The sequence below is a fragment of the Pituophis catenifer genome, unplaced genomic scaffold (genome assembly GCF_029215685.1).
Source record: "Pituophis catenifer annectens isolate HBS135680 unplaced genomic scaffold, rPitCat1.0.hap2 SCAF_1, whole genome shotgun sequence".
NCBI classification, from domain to species: domain Eukaryota; kingdom Metazoa; phylum Chordata; class Lepidosauria; order Squamata; family Colubridae; genus Pituophis; species Pituophis catenifer.
Window position 1 is genome coordinate 196,468,672 of NW_027256881.1, and position 20,475 is coordinate 196,489,146.

At 37.2% G+C, this 20,475-nt stretch overlaps 1 protein-coding gene across 2 annotated transcripts in view; it reads left to right on the forward strand.

Moving 5' to 3' along the window:
• Nucleotides 1–1,774: 1,774 nt before the first annotated feature.
• LOC139311433 (neurabin-2-like) overlaps nucleotides 1,775–20,475 on the forward strand; it is a 61,985-nt gene continuing 43,284 nt past the window's right edge. For both annotated transcript variants that reach the window (XM_070935903.1, XM_070935983.1), the window contains exons 1-6: nucleotides 1,775–1,928; nucleotides 2,942–4,847; nucleotides 12,679–12,811; nucleotides 15,311–15,431; nucleotides 17,750–17,854; nucleotides 18,550–18,667. In XM_070935903.1, the coding sequence (XP_070792004.1) occupies nucleotides 3,231–4,847; nucleotides 12,679–12,811; nucleotides 15,311–15,431; nucleotides 17,750–17,854; nucleotides 18,550–18,667 (2,094 nt within the window). In that variant the 5' untranslated portion in view covers nucleotides 1,775–1,928; nucleotides 2,942–3,230. The remainder of the gene's footprint in view (nucleotides 1,929–2,941; nucleotides 4,848–12,678; nucleotides 12,812–15,310; nucleotides 15,432–17,749; nucleotides 17,855–18,549; nucleotides 18,668–20,475) is intronic.

Consider the following 20,475-nt stretch of genomic DNA (forward strand, 5'->3'; position numbering starts at 1 on the left):
AGAAAGTTAGCATATTTTAGTTTATGTTTGTTAAATATTATACCCTGTATTTGCTCTGGGAAGTCCGGGGTGGGGGGTGGGGGTAGGGGGGTTGGAGGGAGGGGGGAGGAGGAATGGGACGGTAGGGGGAGGAGGGATGGGGGGAGGGATGGGAAAAATTGTTGTAATACTTGATAAAACTTTTTAATAAAAAAAAAAACCAATGAACTAAAGGGCCACTATCAGTGAGCTGTTGGACAGCATTACTTGGTCTGTTGTGTGGATGTTTGGGTGGTTTGGGGGTGGGGAATTGTGGTGGGTGGGAGTGTGTTTGGGGATTGTTATGTGTGTTGGACCTGGTCTTTGGATGTTAAATGAATTTCGTTGTATGGATATACTATGTATATACATACAATGACAATAAAATTATTATTATATTATTATAAAATATAGTGATCTTTAATTTAAAAAAAAACTGGGGGAAGAAAGCAGGTGACAAACTCTGGAAATTTGGTCCAGAAGAATTCTTCCTTCTTCTTTGACAGGAGTATTACTAACAATTATGTATTGTTTAGTTGCCATTACCATTTTTTCTATTTTTGTCATTCTTTTTAAAGATTTCTCATCTAGAGCTGCTTGGGCAATTGATGTGGCTTATAAATTAAACAGGAAAACAAATCTCAGTAAAAAATATTTTATTATATTACCGTTTCCCCCAAAATAAGACATCCCCTGATAATAAGCCCAATCGGGCTTTTGAGCGCACGGCAATAAGGCCAAGTGCTTATTTCAGGGTTCAAAAAGAATATAAGACAGGGTCTTATTTTCAGGGAAACATGGTATATATTTTTGCTTTAAAAATCTTAAGTTGTTTGTATTGCATTGTATTTGCTTTTTTAAAAAAATCTTAAATTATTTGTATTGTGGAAGGGGTTACCCTGAAAAATAACTATAATAATGAGTAAGGTTGAATAATATGTAACATTTATGTATTGCTAAGGTTAAAACATTTCCAGGTCCTCATACCCTTTTTATACATACTGAACAAACAAAATCTGGGTTGTGCAAAAAGTGAATGAAGGGTAGTTAGCCCAAAAATGCCAACCACTTGTGCTGTTGAAAGCCAGCCCCTTCCCCTATCTTCTTGATTCTGCCTCTGAACTGCCTAGGAAATGGGAAAAACAGAATCTTTTATTTATTTATTTTTTTAATAATTATGCCCTGTCACGTTTTATTAGGCAGGGAGCGAAAACGCCAGCAGGGGGGCAAACTCAGAACAATAGATGCGACCAGGTTTTCCTGACCTTTCCCTGGTTGGTATCGCCCAACCTTCCCCCCCCCCCCCCTTATCCCGGGATGGTATATCCTAACAGATGCAGGCGTTTCCTTAGAACTTAGACTCGCTCGCTTTTCGCCTTCCCCCTTCAGGTCTCTCACCTCTGATCCCGCCCCCGCTTCGCCGCGTTCGTCTCCCTCGGGAAGGGAGGGGGGGGAAGAGAAAGGAAGTCGGGCTCGCGCTGGGTCGGTTAGGACTCTTTGTGCGGGGGGAAGTGAAGCGCGCGCTCGCCCGCCCGCGCGGGCCTGAGAAAGAGGAGAGAAGGAGAAGAAGAAAGAGAGAGAGAGAGAGAGAGAGAAAAAAAAAAGAGTGAGAAAAGCCGAATTCTAAAGCAACCGCGCGGGTGGGCGGGCGAGCGAGCGGGCGGGCGCGCGAAACCGAGAGTCGGATGGTTGGAAGAGTTGGGAATGGAGGAGGTGGCGTGAAAGAAAAAGGCAACCGATGAAAAACAACGGCCGGCCCGGGGGCAGCTGTCGAGGGGGGGGGAGGCGCGAGTCGGACGATCCGTTGCGCGGCTTTGGTGGTGGGGAGAGCCAGGGCAGGAAGCTGCAATTAACTGAGGAAAGGGGAAGAGCCGCCGCCGCCGCCGCGTAGGATCCGCTGTTTATCTCAGGTAAGTGCGAGAAGGAGAGGGGGAAAAAAGGAAAAGGTTACTTTGAAAAGTTTGCAGGGAGGGCCAGGGCCGCGAAGCTCGCCTCGAGCGCTTCGCCAACAGCTCTAGGGACAGAAAGAGGGAGGAGAAATCCGAGTTGGCAGCGGCTCCATTGTGAGCTGCTCAAATCGCTTCTTCTTGCCCGAAATGATTTGCATTTCTGGTAGGAAATGCAAGAAACTCGGATTCGTGGGGAGAGGAGAGGAGAAGGAGGAGGGGGGGGGGGTGTTGGTGGAATAAGTGCTTCGGGAAGGAGAGATTCGTTGTAATGAAATCCAGGTCTCTTCCTCCCCCTATATTATTTCCTATAATTTCTGCCGGCCTCTCTTTAGGGAACGAGATCCAGAAATGGTGGGCCGCCCTAGAAGAAGGAAATGGCTAGTTAATAAGTTACCTTTTGGAAAGGAAAGAAGAGTTTTTGTGGGAGGGAGAACAAGGCAGAGAGAGGAGAGAGACTCCAAATCTTCAGATTTGCTTCATTGCCTGGAACGAAACGCCGCTGTTCTGTTCAAACAATTTCTTTCCCAGTGAAAAATGTTGTGGTTGGATCCTTATGTGAAGGTTGCACTTTCAATAGTAGACTCGTTATAATCCTGAAAGGGGAAGAACTTGCCATAGTTGTTCGTCGAAGAGGGAAAGAAGAATCACTTATTTTTGGCACAGGTTGAAAGCCATTTTCTGCTTTTCCTTGTTTACTATTTCATATGTTACAAAGGCAAGCCTTGGCAATGAAATACCTTTCACTGTGTGGGGCAGAGTCTCTAAAATCTGCCTCATGTGAACTCTTTTGAGTTTTAAAGATTTTTAAAGTTATTTTCCCTCCTCCCTTGGCTGATAGACCACATTTTAAATACATTTCTCCCTGTTCCTTAGGCTATGGAATTCCATTTATCACAAGGATGAAATACTTAGTATAAATGAGTGATGTCTCTGGCTCACAAAGTGCTTTTTTTCTTTTCTTTTCTTTTTTGCAGATATCTTTTAGGATAAGAATGGATCAGCTATGGTGCTAGCATCTCATTTTTCTAGATACATTCCTGAAGTGCTTGTTGTTTTTGTATGCGCCTCTCCTTCTCCTTCCCACCACATATTTCATTGCTCTTATGGAAGAGTAAAATGGTGAGAGGCGTCTTCCAGTCTCATTCTCTCTCCAGGCTGTAAGAGGACTGTATCACATTGTGGGAACAGCACTGGCAGCTGCTGTTGGTTTTCACCTCTTCAGACTCTCATTTGTAAAGAATTGAAGGCTTTCTCCATTTGACAATGATGAAGACTGAAGGCAAAGGAGACAGAACTTTAAGAAGTGCTTCTCCACACAGAAATACCTATAAAACTGATTTTCATGCAATTAAGTGCAGTTTTGATTCAGTGAATACTGATAATGCTTCCAACAAGTCTAATCCTCAGCAAAAGTTGACCAATTCATCCAATGGAGAAGGTAATGAGCCCCATGTTCGTGGCAGAGCTGTCTCATATGGCAACAGAGTGCACAAGATCAAAAACATGTTCATGCAAATGGGTGGTTCTTCCAATTCACCATGTTGTGAAAACAGTTCATCCTCTGAGCCCCGAATTATTAATAAAATAACTTCAGCTGATCTTGCACTTCCTCCTCCTAGTAGCCCATCTTACCTCTGCGTTCAAAAAAATAACCTACTCAATAGTGGTTCCTTTTGTAGTTCTCCAGATCCTTTACCTGCATGTTCATTCACTGACAAAATTATCTGCAGCAAAGAAGAGGGAAATTTAGACAAAGCTACACTAGCAGAGAAGTTTTCTGAGACCAGAAAACTGTTTGAAAGGAACATTAAGAAGCCAAGTTCACTGGATAGAAGTCCTCCCATTAAAAGTGAAAGGATTGAAGACAGGAGACGACATGGTTCTACTTCTTCTGATTGCAGCAGTGTGACAGATCACTTTAATTTCAATATTGATGTAACTTCTCAAGTTGCTGTAGATAAAACAGAGAATCAAGGAAATGGTGATCAAAAGGGACAGCAATCTACTGGCAGTTGTAAATCCTCTTCACTAAATGCAGGACCTATTTCTCGAAGATTGGAAAGTTTCTTGGCTGACATTGACAATGACGACTTCAAAGATACTTTAAAACCGAAGGATATCCCAAACCCTGTTCAAACAGTGTTCTGCGGCTGGGAATCACCAGGAGTTAGGAAAGAAGTATATTTGCAGCAAAATCAGCCCGTTGCAGAATCTTCCCTTTTGATAAGCAGCACTTCTACTGAAAGGAGTGAGTTAAGTGATACAACTGAAGTAACTTCTCAAACAGATCAAACTTCTGAAAGGGAACAACAATATAAAACCAGCATATCCTCTAAAGTGGATAGAGCCCCTATAAAAATTTCCCAAGTAGAAGTTGCTAGAGCTGAACTGATTATGGTGCAGAACAAAACTTTAGGAGATAACAATGAAATCACTGGGGAGGTCAATGTATTTCAGAAGGAAAAATCACTCAGATTTCCAAGTTGGAAAGAGGAGAGAAATGACTGTACATTTGAGGAAATGGAAGAATTTAATGAGGATGGTGCAGTTAATCAAAAAGGAGCAAGGGAGTTAGTATTTTTGGACAAAGTTCAGGAACAAGAGCAGGTCCATGTAAAACCTGTAGGGGATGGTGAAGAGAAAGAACAAGAACAGAGAAAGAAGTTTAGTGGATTTTCTTCCAGTGCTTTTGGGATAGAGAATGCCGCTTTTGATGATGACAGAGAACCAGAACTACTTAGTCAGGGCCCTGAGACAGAAGAAATCTTGCAAGAGGAGGAATATAACTATGATAGTGATTACGAGGAACTTTCTGGACTTTCTGAGGAAGAAGATCCTGATCCAGCTAGAAAAGTGAAGTTTTCTACAGCCCCAATCAAGGTAAAGCTTCATGAATGGGTATAAAATATAATTATTGTTGCTAGTTATTTAAATATAATAATTATAACAATGAAGTTTATTAGTATATTCATTAGTATATGGATGCTTTGAAATTGGTCTCTTAATTACAGTCTCCCTTCCAGATAAGGATTTCTAAAGTATTTTGAGTTCTAAAGTACCTTTACATTTTTTTAAAAAAATACTGGTTCAGTTAATCTGAAATGGAATCATGACCAACCAGACTGCCTGGGACAGGCTAAGTGTATAATGCCCGTGCTTCATATCCTGTACAGACTGATTCAGCTGCACTGACTTCTAGGCCCATTCTTGGTGGTGTTATTTAAAGCCCTGAATGGCATGAAACAAATAAAAAGGAAATGGCTTTTTAATTATCTTTGATGTTCTCAAGCTATATGGGAGAAGGCCTTCTCAATTGTTAAATGTTTTTCAGAGAGGTATATTTGGCATCCCTAGTTATGATCTATATGATCTATAAGTGGTGGCACATGGTTAGGATGCAGTATTGCAGGCTAATGCGGCTGGCTGCTGACTGCCTGCAGTTCAGCAGTTCAGTTCTCACTGGCTCACAGGTTGATTCAGTCTTCCATCCTTCCAAGGTCGGTAAAATGAGGACCCAGATTGTTGGGGGCAACATGCTGACTCTGTAAATCGCTTAGAGAAGGCTATAAAGCACTATAAAGCAGTATATAATTATTAAGTGCTATTGCTATTCAGTGCCAGTAAATGTATTGCTCATAGATATTTCTATAGTTTTTGTACATAGATTTTAAATTCTTACTCTATACTGTAATAGTTCATTTTATATATATATTTCTGGTGTGATTTATTTATTGTATTTTTATTATTTAGCTTTATTTGATTATTTTTAATTTAAAATCCACAAGTGAACTTCAGCTCTTAAAGTAATGTAGGTAGTCTTCAGTTACTAATGGTAATTAACAATGGAATTTCTGTGACTAGGCGTCACAGTTGTAAAGTGTGGCACATGACTGTGCCATTTAGCAATGAAAATTACATTCTCAGTTGCTGTTATTAAGTGAATCACCACAAGTTATTGTGAGGATATCTCATGGTCACTATTTGCACTATCTTTGCTGGCTTCCTCATTGACTTTGCCTGTAGGAAACAAGTAAAGAAGGTCACAAATTGTAATCACATGAATGCAGGGTACTGTAATTGCAAGCTGGGTCCACATTGCGATTATGTAACCATAGGGACACTGCAATCAATGTTAAGGACAAGGCCCAGTCATAACTACTATACATTCAGCACTGTCATAAGTTTGAGCAGTCACTAAATGAAGGGTTCTTAAGCGAGGATCATTTGTAATAGCAATAGTAGTAGCAATTTAGGATATATCTCATGTGGGTATAGTATAAATTTTTTTGAGACATATAGAACTATTTTTGGTGTTAGATTAAATGAATGAGGAAGGTATTATATTGGCATTTTGGTTGCCAGTCAGGAGCCAATAAATTCTTTAAGATTTAAAGACAGTAGGCTCAAATCAGAGTGAAATGCCAAAGAAAAAAGAATAGAAAAAAGGACTAGGGCTAATATGATAGCAGTATTCTAATATCTAAGGATCTGCCACAAAGTTAATCAGAATAGAACTGGAACGGACTTTGGAGGTCTTCTAGTCCAACCCCCTGTTCAACCAGGAGACCCTATACAATTTGAGACAAGTGGCTGTCCAATCTCTTCTTAAAACCTCCAGTGATGAAGTACCCACGAGTTCTGAAGGCAAGCTGTTCCACTGGTTAATTGTCCTCACTGTTAGGAAGTTTCTCCTTAATTCCAGGTTGCTTTGCTCCTTGATTAGTTTCCATCCATTGATTCTTGTCTTCCCTCCTGGTGCTTTGGATAATAGGTTGACCTCCTCCTCTTTGTGGCAGCCTCTCAAATACTGGAATTCTGCTGTCATGTCACCCTTTGTCCTTCTTTTCTCTAGACTAGGCATACCCAATTCCTGCAACCATTCTTCATATGTATTAGTCTTCAGGCCTTTTAAACATCCTAGTTGCTCTTCTTTGCACTTTTTTTCAAGGTCCCAACACCTTTTTTATAATGTGACCAAAACCGGATGTAGTAGTCCAGGTGTGGTCTTACCAAGATTTCATAAAGCGGTACTAACATGACACATGATTTTGATTCTGTGCCTCTGTTTACACACCCACCCACACCCACCCACCCTCCAGAAGTTAATCATTATGCAGCATCCTCCCAGGACTTCAGGTTTATGGTGAGGTTCAAATTGCCTGAATTCTTTTACTACTTTTTATTCTTGAAACGGAGTATAAACAAGAGATGGAGATGACTTCATAGCACCTCTTATCAGGGACTTGATCATGAATTTAGACAGTGGAATCCCTACAGTGAATTTTTTGGGAAGTTGGATTCTCTAGTAGTCAGTCATGGAATCAGTACCTTTGGAATCCTACTTCTTTGTTTATGGGAACATTGTTCTTATTCCCCTTTCCCTTGGCAGGTATTAGATTAGGGAGCTGGTGTGGTCCTCTTTATCTTAATAGTTGTAAGTGATGATAAGTAATAGATAAGTGTGAAGCCAGAGAGATTAACGATAACAAAGATGCAGTCTGCAAAACTGTGCTAAGTAACTTCTTTTAAGTGTATGTGTGGAATAATATACAAATCATCTCAGCTGCCTAGCAATTTTGCCCAGGGATATCTTACATGTGCAGATGGAAAAAAGGGTCCACATCACTTTTATGCCATTTGAACTGATTAATTATGATGAACATCAACCATGGTTTTTTAAAAAATAAAGAGAAATGTTTGTGAATTCAAGATATGTGATTCATCCCTTGTGCCATACCAAGTTATGGTTTAGTATATCTTTTTCATTGTTTCGCCCACAGATACATTGCACATTCCTTTCATTTTCAACTACTGTGGGCAAAGAGCAGGTTGGCTAGCAATTATGCAAGCTGAATTCCAGTTTACCAGAGAACATCATATGGAAGCCAGATACAGTGAAATGTACAAACATTACTAGTATATTAAAAAAAGAAACGAATCAGTATCTTTTAGAACAGTAATATCATTAAATGTTGTAATAAATATAATATTAATTAAAACTCCCTTTAATCTTTTTGCCAAGAGTGATAAAGTGTCTTTGGCTGTAGGTTCCAAGTGAGCAAGACTTGTATATTTAAAAGTGGAAAAATAACTTGTGCATATTATTTAGATCATTATGTTAGAAACATTGTGAAGTTTTCCTGATTGTGAATTTTTTTAATTTGGAAGTAGTTCAAAATCGAGTGTAATGTGCAAACTATAAAAGTAAGATTGCTTGTTTTTCATTTCCAAACTAAAGAAAACAGAGATAAAGAATGAAATTACTATGCATGATGGTTGTAAATCTCCCAGAATCACTTGGGTGAGATGGGAAGTGCAGAAATTTAATAAATAAATTCAATAAATAAGTCAATATTTGAGGCTGGCCTGGTTCAGATTATCATTCCACATTTGATAAAAAGTAATAAGAAAAAAATAGCTGATTGCCATATGTATTATATCACTTTTAAAAATAAAAATGAAGTACAGGTACTTCTTGACTTTACAACCATTCGTTTAGTGAAAAAAGTGACTTATGACTGTTTTTCACTCTTACAACCATTGTAGCATTTCCATGGTCACGTTATCAAAATTTGGACCCTTGGCAATTGGCATGTATTTATGATGGTTGCAGTGTCCTGGAGTCATGTGATCCCCTTTTGCAAGCTTCTAACAAGCAAAGTCAATAGGGAAGCCAGATTCACTTAATTGGGTTATTAATTGAACAGTTTCAGTGATTCATTTAATAGTTATGGCAAGAAAAGTCATAAAATGGGGCAAAACTCATTTAATAACTGTTTTGCTTAGCAGTGGAAAATTTGGGCTCAATTGTAGTCGTAAGTCTTAAGTGTATTTCTTGAATGCTGATGCTTTTCCCTGAACTTTATAGTTGATATTATGGAAGATTGATTGGATGCCTATATCCCAGTCAGTTCCTCTTTAGCAGTTAAAAATTGACTCTGGTGTTGGCAAGAAAATCAGTTGAAGACAGGGCCTTTTCCTTTGTTTTATGTGTGCTTAAGTCTTACTATTATCTATTTGTTTTTTTCAAGGTTACCCTAACTTTTTTTTCTAAAAATAGATTTTAGGATGGTTATCAAATGCTCTATGTTTCTCTTTGGCCCCATGTTAAGATCTTCCATCTGTTTATTTGTTTTTTAACAAATTAGATTTTATTTCTTAAACATTGAAATTTATAGCTAGGAAATGCATTAAATGAACATTTTATCTCCATGCTATTTGGGGACTTCTCCATTTGTTCTAAGTTTCTTGTGATAATACAGTGCAGTATTATCCACATCTATGTTCTTTACATTTAAATTATCACTTTCATAGCATCTATTTGTAAATATTTAGCAGTGTAGTTTTTCCTTGTTTTAATAAGGAAGATGCTTCTTTTTTTGATACATAAAAACATATTATGGAATTATTCTGGTTTTTTTGGTCCTCACATTAAGACCTATATTAACAATTTTCCATCTAGACTACCATATTTCTATAGTCCATATATAATTTAACAAAAAACCCTCTTTCAATATCTATTCTTTTAATCTGTTTAATCAGCCATGTGGCTGAAATATGTGTGCTATATGGAAATGAATTTGTTACATAAACACAGATCAAGTGGGGTTTTTTTTCAATAAACTTCTTGCTGTAATTTACGTTTTTTTATTATAAAGTTATCTGTACTAATTTCTACAGGATGCATTTTATTCTTGCGCTATGGTGATATACTAGGCCTGCCATACATGGCATAGTTAAACTCTCTAAATTAATAGAAAGTAAAAACTAACATTAAACATAACATGGGAACCCAATTATTAGAATCTTCTGTATATTTTTTAGATTTTTTAGATTATTTTTATAAATACCGGTAACTCAAGGCGATGAATTTATCTAATACTCCTTTGTTCTCCTATTTTCCCTACAACTATAAGAGGTGAGTTGGGTTGAGAGAGAATGACTGGCTCAAAGTCACCCAGCCAGCTTTCATGCCTAAGGCGGGATTAGAATTCAGCCTTCAACTGGTTCAAATTGATTCTTATGAACAAAAGTCAAAGAAGTTAATATATCTACTGTTTTTTTCAGTGTTACAAAGTGCTTGCGCTGATGCAAATGGAACATTAGAAGAAACACTTGTTTTGCTTAAATGTAGTAAATTAGCATAATCCATAATAACTACCAGTACTATTCACATATCAAGATTCAAAAGGCCACAAAAAAACCTATGAAATGCAAACAGTCCTTACAAAAGAAAAAAGGATGTGGTGGCAGCATAATATTTACTAATGTATGGATGGTACAAGTTCAGACATGCTTCTGTTAGCATCTGCAAAGCAGACACAGTTTTTATACTGATGTTTCAGTCAGTCAGGCTTGTTTGCATTTGGCTGACTTACTCAGACATATAAGAGCTTTCATTAAAATATTCCCAAATAAGATGTCTTATATAGTTTGTGGCGCTGAAAATGAAGGCACAGATCAGGAACAAAAACAAATTCCTCAAATTGTCATGATTTTAGGAATATGTCCTATTCAGTGCTTCTTTTGCTTTCTATAGTTCTCTTGCCTTCCATTTATAACCATAGTTCTCAGAAACAATTTTATCCATCCAGCACACGGTTAGGTGTTTCTTTTGATGAACAAACTACAGCTAGTCCTTGATGTATGACCATGCATTCAGTGACTGTTCCAAGTTAAGGCAGTCGTGAAACAATGGACTTGCGGCCTGTGTCACATATCAAAATTCAGGAGCTTGGCATCTTGCTCACACTTACAACTATAGGGGTGCTTCAGTTCCTTCAGTTTACCTATCTCATTTACTCCCTTTTGGATGCTGTGCATCCTGCCTTGTATAGCGGCAAGCAGTCCCAAAATTATGTGGCTCTGGGACTGCTTCCCCATGCTCTGGGGAGCCCCAGCTGCCCCAGCCTGCCCCGACAAGCATTTGTTCACCCAGCTGCCTTCTCTCAGTTTCCTACACTAATCTTTTGCGCCTAGCCACTGAAGCAGTATTTGCTACCTTGCTGTGTTTGCTGTCTCCTTTTTAGACCCTTGTCCACTATGTTACCCTGGGCACTCCCAACTTCTCCAGCTTCCTATACACGACTCCCCGGCATTGCAGTGAAGCCCCAGTAAGCATCAGCAAGCATTCATTCACCCAGCTCCCTTTTCCTATTTCCCTGCACCGACATTTCTCCTTTTGAGCCCAGTTGCCACAGCTGAAGTAGAAGCACTTTGCTGTCTTCTTTTTGGACCTAGCTTCTCCAGCAAAGATATGCTTCATATGATTAGCTGAGCAGTGTCTTCGTTAAACTGTGCTGCCCTCCAATAAGCAAACAGCAAGTTGACTCCAGATTCAGTTGCTAACTTTGAACTTCATTCGGTGCTAGAATCTATTCTTTGAAACATTTCTGAAAGCATATTTTATTTTATTTGTTTTAAAAATTATGTGGCCAATCATCTTGTGAGACCCAATTCAAACTAGTAAATTAAAGCTTACCCTCAATTGAGACCCAATTCAAACTAGTAAATTAAAGCATACCCTAAGCATAGGGTATGCTTAGTCTAAAGTCTAGAACCTCTAGACTAAGTTCTCAAGAGGATTGCAGATGTTAGGTACAGCATAACTGAGAAAACATAAATACTTCTCAGTACAAAAATTAAGTCTACTATTGCCTCAAGATGAATACACACAAAAACAGGGTTTTTTGTAGCTCAGCTGAAAAGTATGTGTCAACTCATGTTTTTTGCAAAGAAAAAGACAATACACATCCACGCTCCTTCAGTTTCCACTCCAACTTACATAAATAAGATGACTAAATGGTTCCATTTCCAGCATAATAACAGCCTATACTTATTTACCCAGAAGAGTCTAAGGATTTAATACAGAGGAAACATCTATAGCTTTATCCCCTGATTTATGTGTTGTTGCTTTTTTCCTGTGTGTGAACGTACATACAATATGTGGACGTCTGTATATTTACATTTGAGAGAGTAGTTAGTGTGTGAGAGAAAGTAGTTTATAGACTACTTTGTAGACTGTAGATGCATATGGAAGATCAATTTTACTAATAGATACCTTATTTTACAGTTTAATCAGTTAGCAATTCAGTTAATACTATTTTAAATTTTCGTCCTTTTTTTGGATGTAGAAAGTGACCACTAAGTTTGCTCATAGGTCCACATTTGTTGTAGGAAATTAGTTTCAGTGGGAGTTGGCAAATATTGTTAACAAAGAAAGAAATCAGAAAGCATGGATTTTCTATGTTTATCACCTTTTTTTCTGTCTATTTTTCCATTGGTGGGGGTGAGATTATTTTAAATTCAGCAATATCGTCTTTTTGTGTAAATGTAGTATATTGATTTCAGAAATTGGTTCCTCGTTTTGTTAAGCATATAATTCATATAACTCAGTACATTTTGCTTCAGGTATAATATAGAATAATGTAACATAAATCCTCTAATATTTTTTAATTAAAAAGTTACACTTTGAGCATAGTTCAATATGTGATAGCCCTATTATTGAAAACATCATTTTTCAAAAGATTAAAGATTTTATGGACTTTTAGAAATTACCAGAAGGTAATTTACTGTGTTGTCCACATACTCTCAAACATTGATTTGCAAATGGGTATAACATGGGCATGTTCTAAGTTGGTATTTAATTGACATTTAAATCTATTCAACTTGTATGGATAAAAAACGTTTTTGAAAATACTGTATTTTTTAGGTATTCAGTACTTACTCAAATGAAGACTATGATAGACGCAATGAAGAGGTGGACCCTGTGGCTGCATCAGCAGAATATGAACTTGAGAAAAGGGTGGAAAAAATGGAGGTTTTTCCTGTGGAAATTGAAAAAGGTACAAATCTCAAATGTCTGTCCTAGAAAAACAACAAGGTCTTTTTAATGTTTATACCTTAACTTTGCATCATTGATACTGCAAACTTTCTAATTAGGTATAGCATTACAAAGTCAAGAATGTAAATTACTTTTAAGCTTAAGATTGTCTTCTAAACATTTTGGATGTATAAGGGCTGGAAAATATTTTATAAAAGTTGAAAGCAAACATTTTTTATATATTAGTTATGAGAGAAAAAGTCAAAACTCATATTGAGGCAATGTCATTAGCAAACTTTAAGGTAATGTATGAACTTTCAGACTTCATCTGATATATGTTTTCTGAATGCAACAAGAAAAATAGGGTAAGAAATGTGGTTGTGCTAAGTAGTATTAGGTTTGATGTTATCTGATATTTAAATAGTAATGTTAAGTAGCACCAAGTTTAAAGCTTAATCCCTTAGTTTTGGTAGTGCAATTTCCAGTTCTTAAGTCTGTAGGAATAGTAGAAAATTTATCTAGGTTGGCATCATATTTTATTCTTTGGATTTTTAAATACATCAATATTTCCATTATAAGCATAGGTTGGTTTGTCTTTTAATATCTATCTTAGCTTAGTCTCTAAGTTGTTTAGTATTTAAAGGTCATAGTAACACATTAACTTTTGCCAGTCAGCAATTAGCAAGTTCTACTGGCATCTTGTGATCCTTGTAACTGACATAATTTACACTTAGCTGCCACATTACATACCATTTGTGACTTAGGGCCTTACTCGATAAATTGCTGTAGTCAAGAAGAGATAGAATGATGACATAGATAACTGTTGTCAAATTAGATTAGCAAACTTATTCTGGCATATCTACCACCGGTGCTGGTGATAGATGAAAACCAAGGGCTAGCTGTTGATGTGCTTGTCAAGAGAGAATGCAATTCTGTGAAACTCTTGTCTCATTGCCTAGAGGCTGCTGCAGTCTGGATGAAAAAAAAACCTAAAATCAAATCATTGCAAAAGGGAATGTCTGTTGATCCACTGTGATTCTTGGTTTGCTGCACAGTTATCAAGGGGCAGGCATAACCCCTGATGAAGTATGGCTGCAATTTGGGGGGGCCTTCCCCGATTCACACCTGATGCTTGAAAGGCAGAAAAAGATTGTAGCTGGAAGGGCGTTTATCTAGTGCCAGCTGGTTCCCCAGTTGCAACCTTACTTCTCTACAATACTGCCTTTGTATTGTAACTCATGTCTTGATCATTGCCTATCTAGATTACTGCAATGTGCTCTACATTGCTGTCATGGTGTCTTTAAAGCCACCACAACAACAATTAGTGCAGAATGTGGCAGCTCACATAATGGCAAGTATTAACCACCAGAAATACATAACATCTTTGTTGTTTGCCCTTTATTGTTTGCCTAGATGTTTCCCTATAAAATGTACAGTACTAGTTTTGACACATTAAGCCAGGAAGTGCTATTTTTTCCATCCAGTTCTGGCCTCATGAAATGATTTCTTCTCAAAAATTAGACTTGTTCCTTCCAGAAAATACTAGCGAATGTTAAAAGATTAGTTTTCCAGGGGGCACTTTTTCCCTCTTCTGTGCAGTGTTTTTATAATTGTGAACTGCCAGGACTCTCTAGTTGATTATAAATTCCTATGGAATCCGTCATATTGAAACTCATCTGTAAGCCCCAAAGAATCCAAAATCAGGGGACAAGTGGTTGCTGAGGTTTCCTCCTTTAGGATTTGACCGAACACTTGGAATTCCATTCAGAACAGATTTCATTGATATTATTTGCAAAAAAAGGAGGAAATTTGTCAGAAAGATTCTCCAGTTCTCCCACATCCTCCTCACACCCAAATATCATGATGAAGAAGATGCTTCACTGCATGAAACAATTTTTTTTTATCTGTATGCAGTGGAAGCAGGGTGAATTTGATTTAAATCGAGTTGATTTAAATCACAATTTAAATCATGATTTAAATCACTAGTAAAAAGGCTTGATTTAAATCAACTCGATTTAAATCATAATTTTTAAAGAGCAACTGTCATCTCTGCTACTCCTTTGACCCACTGTTGACTGACCGATAGTCCCAGTGTTGCAGAATATACAGCCTCATGCTACATAACTAAGCTCCATTTCATGCTGAATAAACTAAATTATTTATGTATCTTAAATAGAAAACTATCTTACGATAGATTTTTACCCCAGAAGTATTTTATTAAAATAAATTCGATAAAAATCAAAAAAATCTGATTTAAATTAAAAAAAATCCGATTTTTTTAAAAAAATCATTGATTTTTATCCACCCTGAGTAGAAGCCAAGAAGTAAATGGCGTTCTCTGCTTTTATAGCTTTAGAATAGGCTTTCAGATGGGCCTCAAATCATTGTGCCCCACTGTGAAATTCCTTCATTTATATTCCAGCTGTCTCAGCCACTTCATTAGTCTCAGCCATTAGCTATGATGACAGCATGCTCACCAAGATACAAAAATAGGATCATTTAGCTTGTGTTTTTCTTACAGGTGACAATGGCTTGGGTATCAGTATAATAGGAATGGGTGTTGGAGCAGATCAGGGACTGGAAAAATTGGGTATCTTTGTAAAAACAATAACTGAAGGTGGCGCTGCTCAGCAAGATGGCCGGTAAGTTTCAATTAAGACTTCTTGTTTGTTTGGCCTGCTTTTTGCACAGTATAATAAATGAGACATATGGAGTCTGGAATTTCCCATTCCTTTCTCTTCCCGTTCCTTTCTCTTCTACTTCTGTATGAAAGACAAGCTTTAGACAATCTGGGTTCTTTATGATTTTTAAATTTAAAATCGTAGGGGTTTTTTAGATTCTTGTTACTTAGAACAAACTAGAATAAAGGCATGATTTCATATGCCAAACTTTTTTTTTTTTTTTAATTTGATTTATATGCCGCCCTTCTCTGAAGACTCAGGGCGGCTTACAATGTGCTCAGCAATAGCCTTCATCCTTTTGTATATTTATACAAAGTCAGCTTATTGCCCCCACAAACTGGGTCCTCATTTAACCTACCTTAGAAAGGATGGAAGGCTGAGTCAACCTTGAGCCTTGGCGAGATTCGAACCCTGCAGTAATTGCAGGCAGCTGGTCTTAATAACCAGCTTAATAACAGGGTGCCTTAAACCCCTGTACTACCAAGGCTCTTAAACTTAAAACAGTATACGAAGTTGAAATTACAAATGTACTCCAATGTGTTAATGTATATACCAATGTAAATGCCAAGGATTTCATTTAACTAGTGAACAGTATCTAAACTCAACAAATAACACATCTAAACTGTCTTCTTGTCATCTCTATTTGGAATTTGAGGTTCCTCTCTTTTAACTCCTTAAATCCAGTTCAGCCACTTGAATTAATATGCTTAATTAATTCAGTAATTAAGTTAACTGTGTTAAGATAATTTCACATCTGAACATGCAGAAATATTTTCCCTGTTGGCTATGTGCAATCATGTGCAAGTAGTCCTCAATGTACAACCACAATTAAACCCAAAATTTTTGTTGCCAAGCAAGGCAGCTTTTAAGAGAATTTTGCTTGATTTTATGACCTTTTTGCCACAGTTGTTAAGGAAATTATTGCAGTTGTTAAGTCAATCATGTGGTTGTTAAGTGAATCTGGCTTCCCTATTGACTTTGCTTGTGGGAATCCGCCTGGGAAGGTTAAAAGTGGTGATCACATGACCCTGGGACAGTGCAGGTGCAATAAATGTCTTCCAATTATGAAGTGCCCAAATTTTGATTGTGTGACCATAAGGATGCTAAGGTTTGTAAGTGTAAAAAATGGCCATAAGTCACTTTTTTCAGTGCCGTTGGAACTTTGAATGGTCACTAAATAAATGACTGTAAGTTAAAGATTACCTGCATGCCATTTGAAATATTTGTTTCCAGAACATAAAAATATTATTAGTGTAGTTAAGACTTCTTTGTTGGTTACTTCATGTTTTCAAATTTCCATTAAAATAAAAAAGTGATACAGCACACTGAACAAGAATAGTGCCTTGTATTATAGTGACCAATAAGGGAAATGCTTTATTGTCTAGTGATAAAAGTTCAGTTTTGTCATCGCAATAAAATAGAACTGAAAATAATGTTACCAAAGTAAAAATAAGTCCTTTGTTTCTTTTATAAAATGTTATTCTTTCTAGTACGGGAACTACAGATAGTCCTTGACTTACAACAGTTCATTTAGTGACTGTTCGAAGTTACAATGGCACTGAAAAAAAGTGATTTATGATCATTTTTCACACTTATGACCGTTGCAGCATCCCCATGGTCACATGATTTACATCCAGATGCTTGGCAACTGGTTCATATTAAAGATGGTTGCAGTGTCCCAGGCCCATGTGATCCCCTTTTGCTTTCTTACAAGCAAAATCAGTGGGGAAGCCAGATTCACTTAACAAGCTTGTTACTAACTGAACAGCTGCAGTGATTCACTTAACAACTGTGGCAAGACAGGTCGTAAAATGGAGCAAAACTTACTTAACAACTGTCTTGTTTATCAATAAATGCTGGGCTCAATTGTGGTCGTAAGTCGAGGACTATCTGTATATGGAAAGATTAATGACCCAGTCTACTCATAGGGATATATACACCTGCCACTTACTGATTCAGATCTTATAGATATAACTCATGTGTAACCTTGAGAGTGGATATTCTAATACTAGCCAAATGAATAGTGAATAAAAAGACATGTATTATTTTATGTAATTTATATTAAAAATGCCTCACACATATCAAGTTGATGTGCATATTCTATTTATGCTAAATTAAGCTTAAAAAAACTATGTCATAGGATGTTTGTTCATTACTTTGTGGAAAATGATGTAGATGCTTGATTGAAAGTGATAAATATGACATATATTCATTCCTAGTCTATTTGAATCAAATAGAATGCAATATGCAAAATCTAATGTTTGTTCCTTGCCTTGCAGAATCCAAGTAAATGATCAGATTGTTGAAGTTGATGGGATAAGCCTGGTGGGGGTAACCCAGTTTTTTGCAGCAACTGTATTAAAAAATACAAAAGGCACAGTCAGGTATGAATAATTATATATAATTAAACAATTATTGATTTATTCCCTTATTTACAGTATATTTGAATGAATATGCAAGGCACGTAACAATACCAAAGTCGAAATAGATAAAATTAAGTTAATGCTAAAAGTACATTTTCATCAATTTTCTAAATTTAGAGAGAATGAGAGGCAAACAGCTCTTGAGAGAATGCTATTCATAGTTTGGGAGCAATGCAAAAAAAAAAAAAAAAAAAAAGGTTGTGTGCTTTGTGCCAGATGAGGAAACTTCTGACAGCAGGGAAATCTTCCAAATGTACTGTCCTTAAATTCAGACAAGATCTCAAATCCAGACAAGTTTTAATGGGACATGAGGCAGTCCTTCAGATAAACTCGTCCAAATGTTTTAGGGATATTTAAGTTGACTATCAAAACTTTATATTGTGCCCATTAATGCAGATACATTAATACTACAGTAGCTTTATGTGATACGAAGCACTATATAAGTCTAAGTGTTATTGCTATCTTGTTATTATACTGCACTTTGCCTCCATTGCAATTTCTGACCATATTTCAAAGATTGTTCATATAAAGTGAGTTTGTTATCAAAATGTCATGTAAGAAAACAAAGCATGTTGCCAAGGTATAAGAAAATATTAAAAGCACCATTGTATTTTTTTTTCATTGATGCATTAATATTGGTTAATTTTTCACCTTAGATTTCTGATTGGAAGAGAAAAACCAGGAACTCAGAGTGAAGTAGCTCGCCTTATCAGCGAGACATTAGAACAAGAGAGATACTTATATGAGCAGCAATATGCCCATGAAACAGAACAGGTAACAAGAAAAGTGTGTGTGTGTGTGTGTGTGTGTGTGTGTGTGTGTGTGTACATACACACACATAAATATATACATACCTACTTATTAGGTTTGGAGTAAATTGTTGCTTTTAAAAACATTATTTCTACATTAGCTTTTTCCTTGTAGGTATCAGAAAGTATAATGAGTTTACCAGAAACCTTGGAGCAACAGATAGAAAAAGTTATTTAAGTTGTTATCTGACAGTTAGAAATCATAAATGAATTCTTATCTAAGGTGATCATCAGTTGAGGAAGAAATAAGTGGGGTGGGGAGAAGAAGAAAAATTCCAGCAGCAATTTATGAATTGCATAAATTTGATAAAGAGATTACATGGCACGCAAGTCAAACATTTTTTTAATTGAAAGGGGTAGAGTCCTTCAAGAAGAACCAGGCACATGAGTGGAGAATTGTGTCCTCATTGCATCCCACATTATTTGTTCCTTCTGTCTCATTCATAGACTAACAAAGTCATTCCCAGTTCTTCCTGTGAATTATTACATTTTGTTATCCTTTCTTCTTTTTCTTATTAAGCTGCATTTTTTTTCTCCCTGTCTCCATTTTTCTTTCAGGTTCCTTCTTTTAAATCTTGTTATTTAATGGGACCTAGGAAAGTTGTCTTTTCTGTAGTTGCCCTTTTCTCTGGAATGACACCCACCACAAGATATTTCACAGACCCCAACTTTTTTTGCCTTTAGGAAAGCTGTTAACGGCTGCCTCTTCCCTCAAGCGTTAGGGGCCAGTTGACTGGTGGTTCCCTGTAACTGCTGTGTTATGTCCTTGGTTGCCATTTATAGTTGATATTTATGTATTGTTTATTGTTATCCTCCTTATTATTTATTCATTTTTATGTTGTATGCCTCCCATGATCACATTGGTTAAGTTGGACAGAGTTTTAAATCACATACCGTAAATAAATGCTATATCCTTTTTCCTCTTATACCTTTGTCCATATGCTGCAATCTCTCTATGTAAAATTTTCCTTGTCATGTCTCTCCTACCTACATATATAACAAGGTAGTCGTTCAGTTTCAGTAGTTAAATGTAGTTCATCCAATGAGTAATTTTCTCCTCCCGTTTCTTCTTCCCCATGCAGTTTTGCAGTTTAATCGTGGAAAATTGCTTTTTTAAGATCACTTTATAGATCTGTAAAATCATTTTGAAAGGGGTTATTGACAGTAAATATTCATGCTATAAGGCCGTGATGGCAAACCTATGGCATGCGTGCCACAGGTGGCACACAGAGCCTTCTCTGTGGGTACGCCAGCCGTCACCCCAGCCCAGCTCCACTGCGCATATGCACGTGCCTCCCGCCGGCCAGCTGGTCTTCGGGTCTCTGCTGTGCATGCGCAGGGGGCGGGGCGCATGTGGGGGACGCGTGCGTGCAAGCGGGAGTGAGGCGAATGTGCAGGGGGCACTCACATTGCATTGGGGGGTGCTTTGGGCCCTCGGCACCAAAAAGGTTCACCATCACTGCTATAAGGGGTGAGGAACCTGTAGCCACACAAATCAAAAGCGAATCCCAGCACTTCCCATGTTCAGCTATATTTATTCCTCTGATAAAATACAAATTGTTAATGACTGCATTTGATTGAAACAATAAGCCATACATCTTGGTTTAGTAAAGCATTGGCCATAATACAATTTAACTATTATTTTATATTATTCTTATAAATGCTGTTATTTAATAAATGGGAGTCTGGGTTGGTTACATTTGCAATGACATATGTAATGCCCTTATAAAGATCACATTTGGTTATAAATTAAATACTTAATTATTTAAGCAT